The sequence below is a fragment of the Rhinoraja longicauda genome, chromosome 9, assembly GCF_053455715.1.
Source record: "Rhinoraja longicauda isolate Sanriku21f chromosome 9, sRhiLon1.1, whole genome shotgun sequence".
In the NCBI taxonomy this organism is placed as follows: domain Eukaryota; kingdom Metazoa; phylum Chordata; class Chondrichthyes; order Rajiformes; family Arhynchobatidae; genus Rhinoraja; species Rhinoraja longicauda.
In genome coordinates, this window is record NC_135961.1 from 33,966,869 (window position 1) to 33,983,713 (window position 16,845).

General features: G+C 42.9%; 1 protein-coding gene across 4 annotated transcripts in view; it reads right to left on the reverse strand.

Annotated features, from left to right (window-relative positions):
- The window catches only part of ryr2a (ryanodine receptor 2a (cardiac)), a 423,773-nt gene that overhangs the window by 272,271 nt on the left and 134,657 nt on the right, over positions 1-16,845 (reverse strand). For all 4 annotated transcript variants that reach the window (XM_078405073.1, XM_078405072.1, XM_078405071.1 and 1 more), the window contains 5 exons: positions 16,216-16,294; positions 13,941-14,053; positions 12,412-12,511; positions 9,707-9,803; positions 1,139-1,213 (listed from right to left, as the gene is read on the reverse strand). In XM_078405073.1, coding sequence (XP_078261199.1) covers positions 1,139-1,213; positions 9,707-9,803; positions 12,412-12,511; positions 13,941-14,053; positions 16,216-16,294 — 464 coding nt within the window. The remainder of the gene's footprint in view (positions 1-1,138; positions 1,214-9,706; positions 9,804-12,411; positions 12,512-13,940; positions 14,054-16,215; positions 16,295-16,845) is intronic.

A 16,845-nucleotide genomic window follows, 5' to 3' on the forward strand; every position in this document is an offset into this window, starting at 1 on the left:
TCAGCTGTCAGAGGCGGTGGTGGAGGCTTCAGACTTTAGATCAGACTTGAAACTTCAGACATCAGTGATACAGCGTGAAAACAGACCCTTCTGTCCACTGAGTCTGCGACAACCAGCAATCACCCCATACACTAACACTAACCAACACATTGGGGACAATTTTTTTTACAATTCACAGTAGCCAACTAACCTACAAACTTGTACGTCTTTGGGACGTGGGAGCAAACCGGAGCACCCAGAGAAAACCCACGCCGTCACAGGGAGAACGTACACATTCCCTACAGACAGCACCCATATTCAGGAACCGAGTCTCTGGTGCTGTAAGGCAGCAATACCACTGTGCCCCAGAGGCAGTTACAGTATCAACAAATAAGAGGCTTTTTAACTAGTACTTGAAAGAGCTGGGCACAGAGGGATATGAAATTAATGCAGGCAAGTGGGATTAGTATAGATGGACATGCTGGTTAGCGTGGACATGGGTGATCAATGGTCACTTGCCAGCATGGACACTACGAGCTGAAGGGCCTGTTTCTATGCTGCGCAATTCTATGACTTAACCAACCTGTTAGTGACAGTGAAGATTTAACCTCAAACCTTTTTTATCCGACTCTTCATGTCATAGGAGCAGAATTAGGCCTACTCCGATTAGGCCCAATCATGGCCGATCTATCTTTCCCTCTCAACCCCATTCTCCTGCCTTCTCCCCACAACCCCCGACACCTGTACTAATGAAGAATCTGTCAATCTCCACCTTAAAAATATCCATTGATTTGGCCTCCACAGCCATCTGTGGCAATGAATTCCACAGATTCACCACGTTCTGACTGAAGAAATTCCTCCCCATCTTTCTAAAGGTACAACCTTTTATTCTGAGGCTATAGCATCTGGACCTAGACTCTCCCACTGTTGGAAATATCCTCTCTATTCAAATATCCGATGCTTTAATGAGGTCCCCCACTCATCTTAATTCCAGCGAATACAGGCCCAGTGCCATCAAATGCTCATCACATATAAACTCAATCATATCTGGGATAATTCTCGTAAACCTCCTCTGGACCCTCTCCAACACCAGCACATCCTTCCTCACAAATGGGACTCTAGGGAACTCTAGGATAAAGCGATGAGATTTGCTACTTACGCAACCCTCAGTGTCTCCAGTCTCCACAGAGATCGGGCATGAATGGACACTGCTCCACCTTCATAATGCACTGTCCTGAAAGAAAATTGAAAGAGTTATAATTGGACCATCTTTGATTTAATGTCAATTTGTGCCATAACACAACTTGTCACATCTAATTACTATTTACCAATAAATTTTTGCAGACATTCAAAACCATGACCTAGATATTATATCCATTACTTGCATTAAATTACCATTCAATCCAAGCATATTGTATTTATCCGCACACAGATCCAATATTGATTGGTAGGTGGCAAAATGGTTGCTGTCAACTGTGCGGTTGGATCTATAATCCCAAGTATTTCTGGTTGTTTTTCATGATTTATATCAATGGCATTCTTTCACATCCAACATTTCTTTCGAAACATTAAGAATGAAATTGAAGCACATCGTTGGAGGAAGTGACCACTGATCGACAATCGATGGGCACCATTGCAGCAACCACATTTTATTAACTCTTCATTAGAAAGAGCTCCCATTTATTTGAAGCCGAGCTGACAACCATTGTTTCCTGATCCACCCTCACATGGAACAAATGCCATTTCATCCTCGTCCCCCAACTCCTGGAAACAACCAGACCCCGATCACAAAGCTCCCATACCCCATCACCAAGCTCAGACCCACACCGTGTTCAAAAGATCTCCCTCCATCGCAACTGGGACTCCTGATTAACCATCTCTCCACCCCTCCACCCTTAAACCATAAGACCACAAACTCCAGTCTTTGAGGCTCTCCTCAGCTTCTGATCCACACCTTCTCCAAGCCCACCTGCCACTTATCATGACAAGTTAAAGTTAACTAAGTTAACTTTCTTAAAGTTAACAATACAGCACATGTAAATTCTGAGAAATAATTCTTTACTGGTCTTTGACTTCCTAGTTGGCTTGGCACAGCCAATACACAGGGTGATTGTAAATTACCTCTGGTTTTGTATCTCACTGCTTATCAGCATCAAAATTAGCCTTGACACTTTTAATATGGACACATTGCATCCCCTTCAATTAATTACATCAATGAGAGCTGAAGAGTTCACTGATTAAGTCAAACAGGATGCTCCATTCAATCTAAATACCAGACTATGTAATTTCATCTCAAGCAAATGAATGATTTGCTTACATATCTTGCCAACACAATTTGTCGAAATGTAGTGAAGCCTAGTGAAGACTATTTCTGTGTCTCACTGACTTGTAACACATTCAATTAATTAATGGTACTGAGGGCTAAAGGATTTCTTACCCCAATGCTTAGTTTAGTTTAGAGATACAGTGCAAAAACAGGCCCTTCTGCCCATCAGGTCCACGCCGACCAGTGATCCCTGTCCACTATCCTACACACGAGGGACAATTTACAATTTTTACTGAAGCCAAACTAACCTACAACCTGTATTCTTTGGTGTGTGGGAGGAAACCAAAGCGCCCAGGAAAAACCCACACAGTCACACAAACTCCATATGGACAGCACACATAGTCAGGATCGAAACTGGGTCTCTGGCGCTGTAAGGGAGCAACTCTACCTCTGCGCCACCGTGCCGCCCTGTACATATGCAATGTATTGCATATGTAATGTACATGTTTCCCATTAGAGGGTGAACTGTCCATGGTCATGCATTTACTGACAGCAGGCAGAGCAAATAAACAAATTTTGCCTGGTCAGATCAGAATTTCTCAATTTAACGCCTTAGCAAATACATTTCTGAAGTTGATCTGTCCACTCTTTTAACAGTGCATTTAACTCTTATTTTTAATGAAGTAATTACTTCACTGTAACAGACAAAGGTTCACTAATTTAGTCAAGCAGGTACAACCTCAATATCAGACAATGAAATATTTCAAACATATGAATGATTCTGGCACAGTGACGCAGTGATAGAGTTGCTGCCTCACAGCACCAGACCCAAGTAGCAATCCTGACTACGGGTGCTGGCTGTCTGGAGTTTGTACATTCTCCCTGTGAGCGCGAGGGTTTTCTCCAGGTGGTCCAGTTTCCTCCCACACTCCAAAGACGTGATAGTTTGTCTGTTAATTGGCTTTGGTGAAATTGTAAATTGTCCCTAGTGTGTAGGATAGTGCCAGCGTATGATGTGATCGTTGGTCGGCATATACTCAATGGGCTGAAGGGCCTGTTTCCACACTGCACCTCTAAAGTCTAAAGTATAATAGCAACGAAAAGCCACCCCTTTTTTGCAATTGCATTTGTGCAAGATTACAATGAAATAGCACATGATTATGTCAATTTCCCAACTAAACATTGTCCGATCTATAGAGTGAACATTGCTGCATTGTCTGAAATTCATTGACAGATCATTGCACCATCCAGGGAATATTCTTATGCACAGCAATATCCCTTCTCCGGTCAAGGTGACCCATTTAAATCAGCCAGCTTCACATATTGACTTAAAGCAGGTCCATGTGAAACAATTTCATCCAAAATTAGACACAAATTTGGCTGTAAAGCAAAGTCACTTTCTCCTTGGATGTCAACAAGCTGAACCAATGCTTATGATTTTGAAGCTTTGCTCCATTTTTAAACTTCCATTCCATAAACTAGGGAGAGGCTGAGAGATATATAATGCAACTGGTCTCCCCACACATGGCTCAAAACTGACTGATCCACTGATACACTACAAGACGCTTCAGATCATAGAGTCAATCTCTGACAACTTATTGGAATTACTCTGGTCTCACAACCATGTTGGGACCTGATACATTACCTGAAAGCTGGCAAAAATTCAATTGACGGTGTTCCAAGTTTGCAAAGTGAAATTGAGTTGTGAGGTAATCTTAATTATTTGTGTTAAGGAGGTTGGACCTTTGTGAAGTTTCCTTTTTCTAGAATTTGACCTCCAGTGTGAGACTTGGGCAACCTCAAATCTTGTCTAAACCTGGAAACCAAAATGCTGTCCTTTGCTGCATCGATATAAAGTGAAAGACAAACTTGTGTGGGACTGTGGGTGTCGATCTCAAACTTGTGTGAGACTGTGGGTGTCGATCTCAAACAAATGCCACTTTTCTTCTGACTCACATCAAGTGGATCTCAGATTGATACAAAATGCTGGAGTAACTCAGTGGGACAGCCAGCATCTCTGGAGAGAAGGAATGGGTGACGTTTCGGGTCGAGACCCTTCTTCAGTCTAAATTGCAGGCAGCATCTCTGGAGAGAAGGAATGGGTGATGTTTCGGGTCGAGACCCTTCTTCAGTCTGAAGAAGGGTCTCAACACGAAACGTCACATATTCCTTCTCTCCAGAGATGCTGCCAGTCCCGCTGAGTTACTCCAGCATTTTGTGTCTATCTTCAATTTAAACCAGCATCTGCAGTTTCTTCCTACACAGGTGGACCTCAGATCTCGGTATACAATCACAATCAACTCTTGTAATACTTTGTCAAGGAAACAGACTTCGTAAACTCTGAATCCATCAAACTCTTTTTTCAAATCCTACCAATTACTCAAAGGCCAATCCCTGGATATCTCCAAAGAACTCTAGATTCTTCCTATTCTGATCTCTTGTACATCCTCATCATTTACGGCAGGGTCAATAGACCAAAGATCTCATAGAGGTGTATTAGATCATGAGAAGCATATGTAGGGTGCATGCACAAAGTCTTTTACCCAGATTAGAGGAATCAAGAACCAAGACCATACGTTTAGGGGGGGAAGATTTAATAAGAACCCGAGGGGCAACTTTTTTACACAAAGGGTGGTAGATATATGGAATGGGCTGTCAGAGGAGGTAGTTGAGTCAGGTATTATCACAACAAAAAACATTTGGACAGGGACATGGATAGGAAAGTTTGAGGAGAATATGGGCCAAATGCCGGCATGTAGGACTAGTGTAGATGGGGCATGTTGGTCTGTATGGGCAAGATGAGCCAAAGGGCCTGTTTCCATGCTGATTGACTATGACTCTTAAGATACTGAAGGCTGATCAATAGATTAAATTAATCAAAAGTACTTTATAAGGCAAAGAATCTACTAAGAGAGGGAAAAGATGGTCCATTGTGGCTACTCGTCAAGCAATTGAATCTACCCCATTCAACATTAGCAATATAATGATATGCGCAAACAGTCGTCCATTCAAGGGCATAAATCCTAGAGGGATACACACTCCATTTACATCAGCCAATTAAATTAAAACTTCTGCTCTCAACAAACCTAAGAAGTTTTTCCAAGTCAAAGATGATCTGACTGGCATTTTATGCTGCACATGGAAGCAGGAATGTGGAAATTTATTTTAGTTTAGTTTTTTAGTTTACAGTCTTAGAATCATACAGCGTGGAAACAGGACCTTTGGCCCAACTTGCGCACGCTGACCAACATGTCTCATCTACATTAGTCCCACCTGCCTGCATTTGGCCCATATCCCTCTAAATCTGTCCTATCCATGTACCTGTCTAAATGTTGCTTAAATGATAGTGCCTGCCTCAACCACCTCCTCTGGCAGCCACCTGCCACCGCCCTTTGTGTAAAAGAGTTACCCCTCAGGTTCCCATTAAATCTAGTTTAATTTAGTTTAGTTTATTGCCACGTGTCCCAAGGTACCGTGAAAAGCTTTTTGGTTGCGTGCTATCCAGTCAGTGAAAAGACTATACATGATTAAAAAGACTATATATATATATGATTACAATTTCGTTAAGATCCAGTATCCTTGAGGAAATGTTCAGAAAAACTCAGAACTCAATAGTTTCACTCTGCAAACTCTGAATCGAATCAGTTGCGTTTTTGACATAAATGAAAATCAAAGGTCACTCATGTTATTTGCTATTTCCCTTCGTGACAGATTAAGTCTGAGGAAAGAGTTCAGAGCAAACTGACAGTGATGTATGGCTGCCGCGTACTGTGAATAGACTATCACACATCAATCAGCAAGGGAAAATCTGCAGGAAATGGATGACTTCGTAACAATCATTATTAAGGATGACTAATATACAACTTTAGGTAGTTTAAAAAAAAATTCTTGTGAAAAGAAATACCTCATGTAAAGGTATGTGGGAAGGAACAGCAGATGCTGGTTTATACCGAAGTTAGACACAAAGTGCTGGAACAACTCAGTGGGTCAGGAAGCAGATGAAGTCTGAAGAAGGGTCTCGACCCGAAACGTCACCCATTCCTTATCTCCAGAGATGCTGCCTGTGCCGCTGAGTTACTCCAGCTTTTTGTCTATTTTCGGGTCAGGAAGCAACTCTGGAGAAAAGGAATAGAGTTCCCAAAGGAACATTTTGGGTCTGAAGAAGATTTCATCCCTTCAATAGTCATCTGTTCCCTTTCCCCAGAGATGCTGCCTGTCCCGCTGAGTTGCTCCAGTATGTTGTGTCGACTTCATGTAAATAACTCACCATCTAATGTTTCTCCTCACTGTGCAAATTTTATGCTAAAAAATAGGATTCCAGTACAAAAGTTAATCATGGTACAAACTCTTTAACTCTGTCTACTTTGGAATCCTGTAGCAGAGTCTATTTACCACCTGACCAGTGGAAAAAAATCATCTTTATTGCGTGAAGTAAACATGTAGTTGCTGTTTTCTATTCAACCTTTTCTGATACATTCAACCTCAATTGTCTAACCTCACACAGGTATCTGGCCCTATTTCTGCCCAGATGGTCATCTCCCTCCATCTTCACAACACTTTGACCCTCCACTATGAATCATCTTACTCATTGCTTAAAAAAATCCATCCACATGGATAGAGTAGGTTTAGAAGGATATGGGCCAAACACAGGCTGGTGGGACGAGCATAGGTGGGGCATTTTGGTCGGCATGGGCAACCTGTTTTTGTGCTGTATGACTTTGTGACACTCCTTAAGGTGTAGATATAAATACAATTAACAGGTATCCAAATGGATTATGATAGCTATCAGAGACTAATAGGAGCAAGTTCACGGAGGTTCAAGTGCGCACAGCCCCTTTCAGGGAGAAGGCGATACTCCCCTTCCACGGTACAACTCCCATGTTTCATAAGTCATAACAGTAAATTAGGCCATTCGGCCCATCGTCTACTCCGCCATTCAGTCATGGCTGATCTATTTATCCCCCTCAACCCCATCGTCCTGTCTTTTCCCTGTGATCGTTGCACCCTTACTAATAAAGAACCTGTCAATCTCTGCTTTAAAAACACCCAAAGACTCGGCCTCCACAGCCACCTGTGGCAATGAATTCCACAGATTCACCATCCTCTGGCTGAAGAAATCGCTCAGCATCTCCTTTTTAAAGAAGGTACATCCTTTTATTCTGAGGCTGTCCCCTCTGCTTCCAAGGCTCTCCCACTCGTGGAAACATCCTCTCCACATCCACTCTATCCAACTCTACCATTTTTTGGTGAGTTTCAATGAGGTGCCTCCCTCATCCTTCTAAACTCCAGCGAGTACTAGCCCCGTGCTGTCAAATGCTCATCGTACGTTAACCCAATCATTCGTGGGATCATTCTCGTAAACCTCCCCTGGACCTTCTCCAATGCCAGCACATGCTCCTCAGATATTGGACCCAAAACTGCTCACAATGCTCCAAATGCAATCTGACCAGGGCCTTACAAAGCCTCAGCATTACATCCTTGTTTTTATCCCCTCAAAATGAATACTTGGAGTAAAATGAATTCATAGTCCTATTCCACAAACTTGGATGCAGAATCCAGGCTGACATTTTCTGGGCATCTAAGTGTGCAAGAGGGAATTTCTTATCTAACTTAGCCCCATCACTTTTGTTTCCCTCTATTTTTATCTTCGTTAAATACTGGAAAAAGGGATAAGAATAATAGACCTGCATTGTTTCTATCACTTCCTTAAGTTTAAATTGTAGGGTAACAGCATCAAATCCTCTTTGGCTTCTTGAATGTGACATTAAAAGGATGCAAATATGTGATTAAAATTTACAATCCGACTTTGAACCTGCCCGTGGTAACTGCAATGTGTAATAGGTTATTTAAAACCTTTAAATAATCAACTTGTTGACGGATAATGCAGCATGTACTGGAATGGTAAAACCTTAATGCAGCAAACATTTTATCGGGATGCATCACGGCATGATTTGGGAACAGCTCCATCCAAGACCGCAAAAAGAATTGCAGAGAGTTATGGACGTTCCTCAGTCCATCACACAAACCAACCTCCCTTCCATTGACTCCATCTATTCTTCACGCTGCCTCGGTAAGGCTCCCAGGCCAACTCAAGGATTAGTCTCACCCCAGACACTCCCTCTTCTCCACTCTCCCATCAGGCAAGAGGTGCAGATGTTTGAAAACACACTCGTCCAGATTCAGGGACAGTTTCTTCCCAGTAGATATCAGGCAACTGAACGGTCCTCTCATCAACTAGTGTGCGGTCCTGGCCTCCCTTCTACTTCGTAGGAGATTTTTGAACCATCTTTAATCGGACTTTATCTTGCACTAAATGTTGTACCCAATATCATCTGTACCCTGTGGACGGCTTGACTGTAATCATGTGTGGTCTTTGCTTTGACTGGATAGCACACAAGCAAAAGATTTTCACTGTACCTCAGTACAGGTGACAATACGAAACTAAGCTAATCATATCGTATGTGGATCCTAAGTTAAGATGTTAATCTGCAGGTCATATTGTCACAGGCAATTGCATGGCTGCACAAGAAATACTTGAGAGATTACAGTATTGAAACAGGCCACAAGAAATACTTGAGAGAGTACAGTATTGAAACAGGCCCACTGAGTCCATGCCAACCATGGATCTCCCATTTACACATATTCTCCATTATCCCACTTTCTCATCCATTCACCCACACACTTGGGACAATTTAGAAAGCCCATTTAACCTATAGACCTGCACGTCTTTGGGATGTGGGAGGAAACAATAGCAACCTGAGCAAACCCACGTGGTATGAGGAGAACATGCAAACTCCATGCAAACAGCATCTGAGGTCAGGATCAAACCAGGATCTCTGGGGCCGTGAAGCAGCAGTTCTATCAGCTACCAATGTGCCACTTGATGGGCATTTGAGAGGCTTTTGCAAATAACTCAAAATGTTTCATCATTCCAACTATGTTGGATGTTGTGTTCTTTCACGTTCATAAGTTCACATTCATAAGTTATAGAAGCAGAATTAGGCCATTTAGCCCATCGAGCCCACTCCGCCATTCAATCATGGCTGATCTAATTTCCCCTCTCGATCCCATTCTCCTGCCTTCCCCCATGACCCCTGACACCCTTACTAATCAAAAATCTGTCAATCTCTGCCCTAAAAATATCCATTGATTTGGCCTCCACAGCCGTCTGTGGCAATGAATTCCACAGATTCACCACCCTCTGACTAAAGAAATTCTTCCTCATTTCCTTTCTAAAGTTATGTACTTTTACTCTGAGGCTATGGCCTCTGGATACATGACTCTCCCACTGGTGGAAACATCCTCTCCTCATTCACTCTAACCAGGCCTTTCACCATTTGGTAGGTTTCAATAAGGTCCCTCCTCATCCTTCAATACTCCAGCGAGTGCAGTCCCAGGGCGGTCAAACCCAATGATTTCCACGTGATCTTGTTGGACTGTTAGTTGGCAGCCATTAATTACCTTCGCTGTTCTTCTCCATGCTCTCCTGAAGGTACAGTAAGACATTCATCCATGTGTCCATGTGGTAACCTCAGTACATCCCCTCCCTTTAAATATCCTATCAATAGAAGATAATTTAAATTAACACTTAACATGAAACATAACAAAAAACATACTGTTTATTCACAAATTAGAGTCCATTATAAAGGACGATGTTACGGAGTACTTAGAAGTTCACGACAAAATAGGCCGAAGTCAGTATGGCTTTGTGAATGGGAGGTATTGCTTGACAAATTTGCTGGAATTCTTTGAAGAAATAGCAGGACAGAAAAAGAAGAGTCAGTAGGTTGTTTACTTGGATTTTTAGAAAGCCTTTGATAAGGTGCCACACGTTAGGCTGCTAAGGAAGATGAGAGCCCACAGTATCAAAGGGCAGATACTAGCACGGATAACGGGTTAGCTAGGTGGCAGAAGACAAAAAGTGTCAATAAAGGTTTTTTTTCTGGCTGCCAGTGACCAGTGGAGTCCCGCAAGGGTTGGTGCTGGGGCCGCTACTCTTTACGTTGTATAGTAATGATTTAGACGAGGGGATTGAAGGCTTTGTGGCAACGTTGGTGGATGCTATGAGAATAGGTGGAGGGGCAGGTAGTGTAGAGAAAGCAGGGACTCTGCAGAAGGACTTGGTCAGGTTGGGTGGGCAGAGAAGTGGCAGATGGAATATAGTGTAGCAAAGTGTGGAGTCATGCATTTTGGTAGTAGGAATAAAGGTATAGACTGTTTCCTAAATGAGGTGAGAATCCAGAAATCGGAGATACAAAGTGACTTGGCAGTGCTGGTACAGGATTCCCAAAAGGTTAATCTGCAAGTCGAATCGGTAGTAAAGAAAGCAAACTCACTATAAGGCGCTGGGAAGGCTGCATTTGAAATATTGTGAACAATTTTGGACACCATATCTGAGGAAGGATATGCTGGCTCTGGAGAGGGTCCAGAGGAGGTTTACAAAAATTCCTGATCCCAGGAATGAGTAGGTTAATCTCTGATGAGCGTTTGTCGGCACTGGGCCTGTACTCGCTGGAGTTTGGAAGAATGAGGGGGGACCTCATCGAAACATACAGAATAGTGAAAGGCTTGGATAGAGTGGAAGTGGAGAGGATGGTTCCACTAGTGGGAGAGTCTATGACTAGAGGTCACAGCCTTAGAATTAAACGACGTTCTTTTAGGAAGGAGATGAGGAGAAATTTATTTCGTCAGAGGGTGGTGAATCTGTGGAATTCTTTGCCACAGAAGGCTGTAGAGGCCAAGTCAGTAGATATTTTTAAGGCAGAGATGGATAGATTTTTGATTAGTACAGGTGTCACAGGTTAAGGGGAGAAGGCAGGAGAATAGGGTTAGGAGGAAGAGATAGATCAGCCATGATTGAATGGCGGAGTAGACTTGATGGGCCGAATGGCCTAATTCTACTCCTAATCCTTATGACGTTGTGACCTAAATAAAAACAAGAATAGACTGTCAACCATATGAACTGCAAGCATTGAGGAGATGTGCAGGACAATTGTTTTACACAGAGGGTGATGGGTGTCTGGAATGCACTGTCAGAGGTGGGGGTAAGATAAGATGGTGGCATTTAAGAGGTTTTTAGATAGACACATGGATGTGTAGGAAATAGAAGGGTATGGATCATGTGCTGGTAGATTAGATTAGTTAGCTTGTGTTCAGCATTATGTTCGACGCAGACATTGTGGGTCAAAGGGCCTGTTCCTGTGCTGTATTGTTCTATGTTCTATTGCTTCTCTATCACTTAAGGAAGAGGCAAGTAGATTAGTTTCGTTTAGTTCAGTTTAGTTTAGAGATGCAGTGTGAAAACAGGCCCTTCGGCTCACCGGGTCTGTGCAGACCAGCAATCCCCCATAAACTAGTTTTATCCTACACACTAAGGACAAGTTACATAAGCCAATTAACCTACAAACTTACATGTCTTTGGAATGTGGGAGGAAATAGAAGCACCTGGAGAAAACCCCAGGCAGTCATAGGGAGAACATAGCAAATCCGTACAGAGAGCACCTGTAGTCAGGATCGAACCCGGGTCCCTGGAGCTCGAAGGGAGCAACTATACCACTGCGCCACTGTGTCGCCCCCGTTTTAAATGGAATCATTCTAGATTTAGTTTAGTTTAGATGTTTGAAATTTTCTACCCTGGTAGTTTGTAAAGGTTCAGCACTGATAGAGTTGGTGCCTCACAGGGCCAGAGACCTGAGTTTGATGCTGTCTGTACGTAGTTTGTATGTTCTCCCTGTGATCGCGTGGGGCTTCTCTGGATGCTCCAGTTTCCTCCCACATCTCAAAGACGCACATGTCTGTCGGTCAATTGGTTTCTGTAAATTGTAAAATTATCCCTAGAGTGTAGTATAGTGCTAGTGTTTAGAGACGATCGCTGGTCAGCGCGGAATCGGTGGGCTGAAGGGCCTGTTACCACGCTGCGTTTCTAAAGTCTAACATGAAGAAATGGTACATGATGTATCGGGAATCTCCAGAGAAACAGAGGGGGGATAAAAAACAAATTATCGATTAAAACCGGTTAAAAACAACTTAAAGAAATCAACTCCTCTCAAACGATGGGGGGGGGTGGTGGAATGTGTATGTGAAATATTCCGTCAGGGTGGAAGCCAAATGGCACAATTGCAGCAATGTTACTGCAGAACGAGAGGAGGGTGTTGAGACAATCTTACCTTGCGCTACTTCACTTCCAGAGCAAATTGGAGCAACACTCCAGAGGGTTTGTTGGAATGCGGCATCAACTTGTAAAGTGCTACAGCCATATGACAAATGCTGCAAGAGAACAAATCAGCTCAGCATTGGCTGGAGACTGCGGGTCAGACTTAAATACATCTTAACAGCATGCTGGTCTCTTTAAACACCACATCCTCTCAAGCCATTCAAAGGGCAAACACGTCAGCCTTCAAGCCTGCTTCAAGAATTTATTCCATTTAATAAGACAAGTATATACAAAGGATACAAAGTGCTAGAGTAACTCAGCAGGTCAGGCAGCATCTCTGGAGAACATGGGTAGGAGAAGTTTTGGGTCGGGACCCTTCTTCAGGCTTGGACAGGTCCTTCATGAACCTATCCATGTTCTCCAGAGACGCTGCCTGACCGGCTGAGTTACTCCAGCACTTTGTGTCCTTCTTTGTAAAGCAGCATCTGCCGTTTCTTGGTTCTATATGTTAAAATATATTGAAGATATTTGAACATTTGTTCAAAATCCATTTTACACAAATATCAGTGAATTACTATGATGCTGAGAAACTACATTCTGCACTCTGGTGTCTTTCTTTTCATTCTATCTTTTGTACTAATGTTTGGCTTGACTGTTTCCATGTATAGTTTTATCTAAATTTTGATAGCATGCAAACAAAAGCTTTTCACGTGTTAGCGGAATCAGGGGATATGGGGAGAAGGCAGGCACGCGTTACTGACTGTGGATGATCAACCATGATCACAATGAATGGCGCTGCTGGCTCGAAGGGCCGAATGGCCTCCTCCTGCACCTATTTTCTATGTTTCTATGTTTCTAAAAATAAACTTAAACCTTGGAGCAGGTTTCGTATGCCAGCTGCTTATTTCTTACCAGAAATGCAAGCAGTCGGCAGCTTTTCACTGTACGTCAGTACACGTGACAATAATAAACCCAACCCTAACCTAAGCCACACATCACATCATCTGGATACCTAGATAAGTAAGAACGTTTACATGAGATGCAAAATTAACCATATTTTTCAGATATTGCTTAAAAAAAACACATCACTGTTGTTCAAGAGTTTCAGGTTACACATCATTCCAAAGCATAGTTTAGTTCAGCTTAGTTTAGTTTAGTTTAGAGAAGGCGCACAGAATCTGGGCCGACCAGCGATCCCCATACACTAGTTCTATCCTAAACACTGGGGACAATTTATAGGGGCCAAATAACCTACAAACCCATACGTCTTAGGAATGTGGGAGGAATCCGGAGCACCCAAAGAAAACCCATGAGGTCATAGGGAAAAAGTGCAAGCTCCGTACAGACAAGAACCTGTAATCAGGATCAAACCCACAGGTCTGGCGCTGTGAGGCAGCAACTCTACCGCTACACCACTGTGCCACCTCTGTGAACAGACTATGATTTTGCTTCTCAGACCAGCACAAGTTAGTTGGATGAAAATTACGGCATGTTTCCTTGCAAGCACTGGATGGAAAGTGATACGTGAAACATTTTACTCACCAGGTACCGCTCTGAAGAAACGCTGACTAAAATAAGGTCATCCCCAGCACGCACTTTTTCTCCTTCTGAACGTTGTTTAGAGGCTGGGTGTATCGTCCACCAGCAGGCCTCCCCTACATAAACAGGGCAATTAAATCAGTGCTCTATACAATTACACAGTACCATGTCCACTTTTCACATAAACAGTGCCACTATAACTTGAAGCTTAACAGAGGTAAACGCACACTGAATTCTATATTCAAAGTATCACTATGCTGTGTAGGAAGGAACTGCAGATGCTGGTTTAAACCGAAGATAGACGCAAAAAGCTGGAATAACTCAGCGGGACAGGTAGCATCTCTGGAGAGAAACACCCATTCCTTTTCTCCAGAGATGCTGCCTGTCCTGCTGAATTACTCCAGCTTTTTGTGTCTATCTTCATGTCAATATGCTGTTCTTTTAATAATCAGGCTCATGCAACAAATACAACTGAATCTTAATTAGAACATTTACATTGCTATTTATACAGTGCTTAATTTACCCCTTGGTCCCTTTTCAGCAATATATTCTCTGTTGCCTTTCAATTTTTGAAAGCTGCCAAGTTTCTAGATTCCACTGTCCCAATGCTTGGGTCTCTGGAACTCTGGCTCGCCCAGAGACGGCGGATCTGTTCTCATAGCCGTCTTCTGCGGCCGACTTTGTGGGCTGGTGTCTCGGATCCCCGTGGGCCTAGACGGACCGTTCCCGTACCGTTGGACTCCTCCCATTGTTCGTGACCACTGTTGGCCCGGCAAAGCGGATAATACGGCCAGGCTTTGGAACCAAGGGTGCCGGAAAATCAGTGGTGGGGGATCAAATGTTCCTAATGTTGGGGGAGTCCAGAACCAGGGGATACAGTCTAAGAATAAAGGGGAGGCCATTTAAAACTGAGGTGAGAGGAATCTTTTTCACCCAGAGAGTTGTGAATTTGTGGAATTCTCTGCCACAGAGGGCAGTGGAGGCCAATTCACTGGATGAATTTAAAAGAGAGTTAGATAGAGCTCTCGGGGCTAGCCGAATCAAGGGATATGGGGAGAAGGCAGGCACGGGTTACTGATTGTAGATGATCAGCCATGATCACAATGAATGGCGGTGCTGGCTCGAAGGGGCAAATGGCCTCCTCCTGCACCTAATTTCTATGTTTCTTTGAGCTGTATTTTAAATATATTTGAATAGTATATTCAAATAAGTTGAATGGCCTTTGATACCATCTGCCAGTCACTGCCCCTCACTATTTGCCTCGCAAGGGTGGAATGTTGGTTCATTCTCCCTGGATACAGGGGAGGCAAATCCAGGCAGCATATACGTTCAGCACAAGCCAGTCCCATGCACCCATCCACCCATCCACACACATCCCCAATAACTAAATGATCAATTATGAATGGTCTTGGTTGCACGGAAGACGTTGGAGTTTTTGCACTGATATTGGGGGTTTTAATTTATCGCTTTTTTCCAATAGTTCTTTATTATCAATGCGTCTTTATTACCATATGTACAGATGCAGAGTGAAATTCTTTATTTTGCATACAGTTCAGTGAAATATTGCCATACCTTAGCACAATACCCGATAGTACAAAGAGTATAGAAATACTCCACTGAGAGCGCATGTAAAAATTGCCAGGTTTTGTCGCCATTTATTATGTTATCTATTGAGTATTGTGTTTACAGGACTGTAACACTGCTGCAAGTAAGAATTTCATTGTTCCGTTGTCGGTACATATGACAATTAAACACTCTCGACTCTTCATACCCTGAATGATGGTTACAGTAATATGATTACTGCAATAAACTAAAACCAAAGCCAAGGTTTGCTAGAAGCCTGCCGTGACCACCCTCCCATTATCAGCACCTCCTCCCTGTAAACTCTGTAAAACAATTGTACTTTAACCTGCCCGATGAAAGAGAGAAAATCCTACATTCTCCCATCCAACCCAAGAACATTTTGAAACTGCACTACTTCTATTGTGCCACTGCAAGTAAGAATTTCATTGTTCTGTTTCAGTACATATGATAATTAAACACTCTTGACTCTTAATACTCTAAATGATGATCAAGGTAATAAACTAAAACAAAACCAATACCAAGGTTCGCCCCCAGCCTGCTATGCCCTCCCTCTCATTACCCACACCTCTGCTACGCTCCTTGTAGGCTCTGCAAGACAATTATACCTCAAACTGCCCCATGAAAGAGAGAAAAGCCTACATTCTCCTGTCCAACCCAAGAACCGTTCGACCTGTAGGACTTCTTTCAAACGTACCAGTTGTATTTTCCTGCAGCCCGACATCAAAGGCCAATTTGTCTGTTGAAGATCGAGATGTGGACAAACAAGAAAGATACTTGGAAACAAAATACACAACAGCAATGGGTTAAAATTTCAGACTGGCAACAGATCAAATGAGAATGATAATAATCTTATCTTATCGAAATGTATAAGATTATTAAGGGGTTGGACACGTTAGAGGCAGGAAACATGTTCCCAATGTTGGGGGAGTCCAGAACAAGGGGTCACAGTTTAAGAATAAGGGGTAGGCCATTTAGAACTGAGATGAGGAAAAACATTTTCAGTCAGAGAGTTGTGAATCTGTGGAATTTTCTGCCTCAGAAGGCAGTGGAGGCCAATTCTCTGAATGCATTCAAGAGAGAGCTAGATAGAGCTCTTAAGGATAGCGGAGTCGGGGGGTATGGGGAGAAGGCAGGAACGGGGTACTGATTGAGAATGATCAGCCATGATCACATTGAATGGCGGTGCTGGCTCGAAGGGCCGAATGGCCTCCTCCTGCACCTATTGTCTATTGTCTATTAACAGCGGTTATTGAGCATTATTTTTTATTTTCTGTAAATCAGTTCAAGTCTCTAACTGCAGATACAGAATAAAAACAGGGAAATG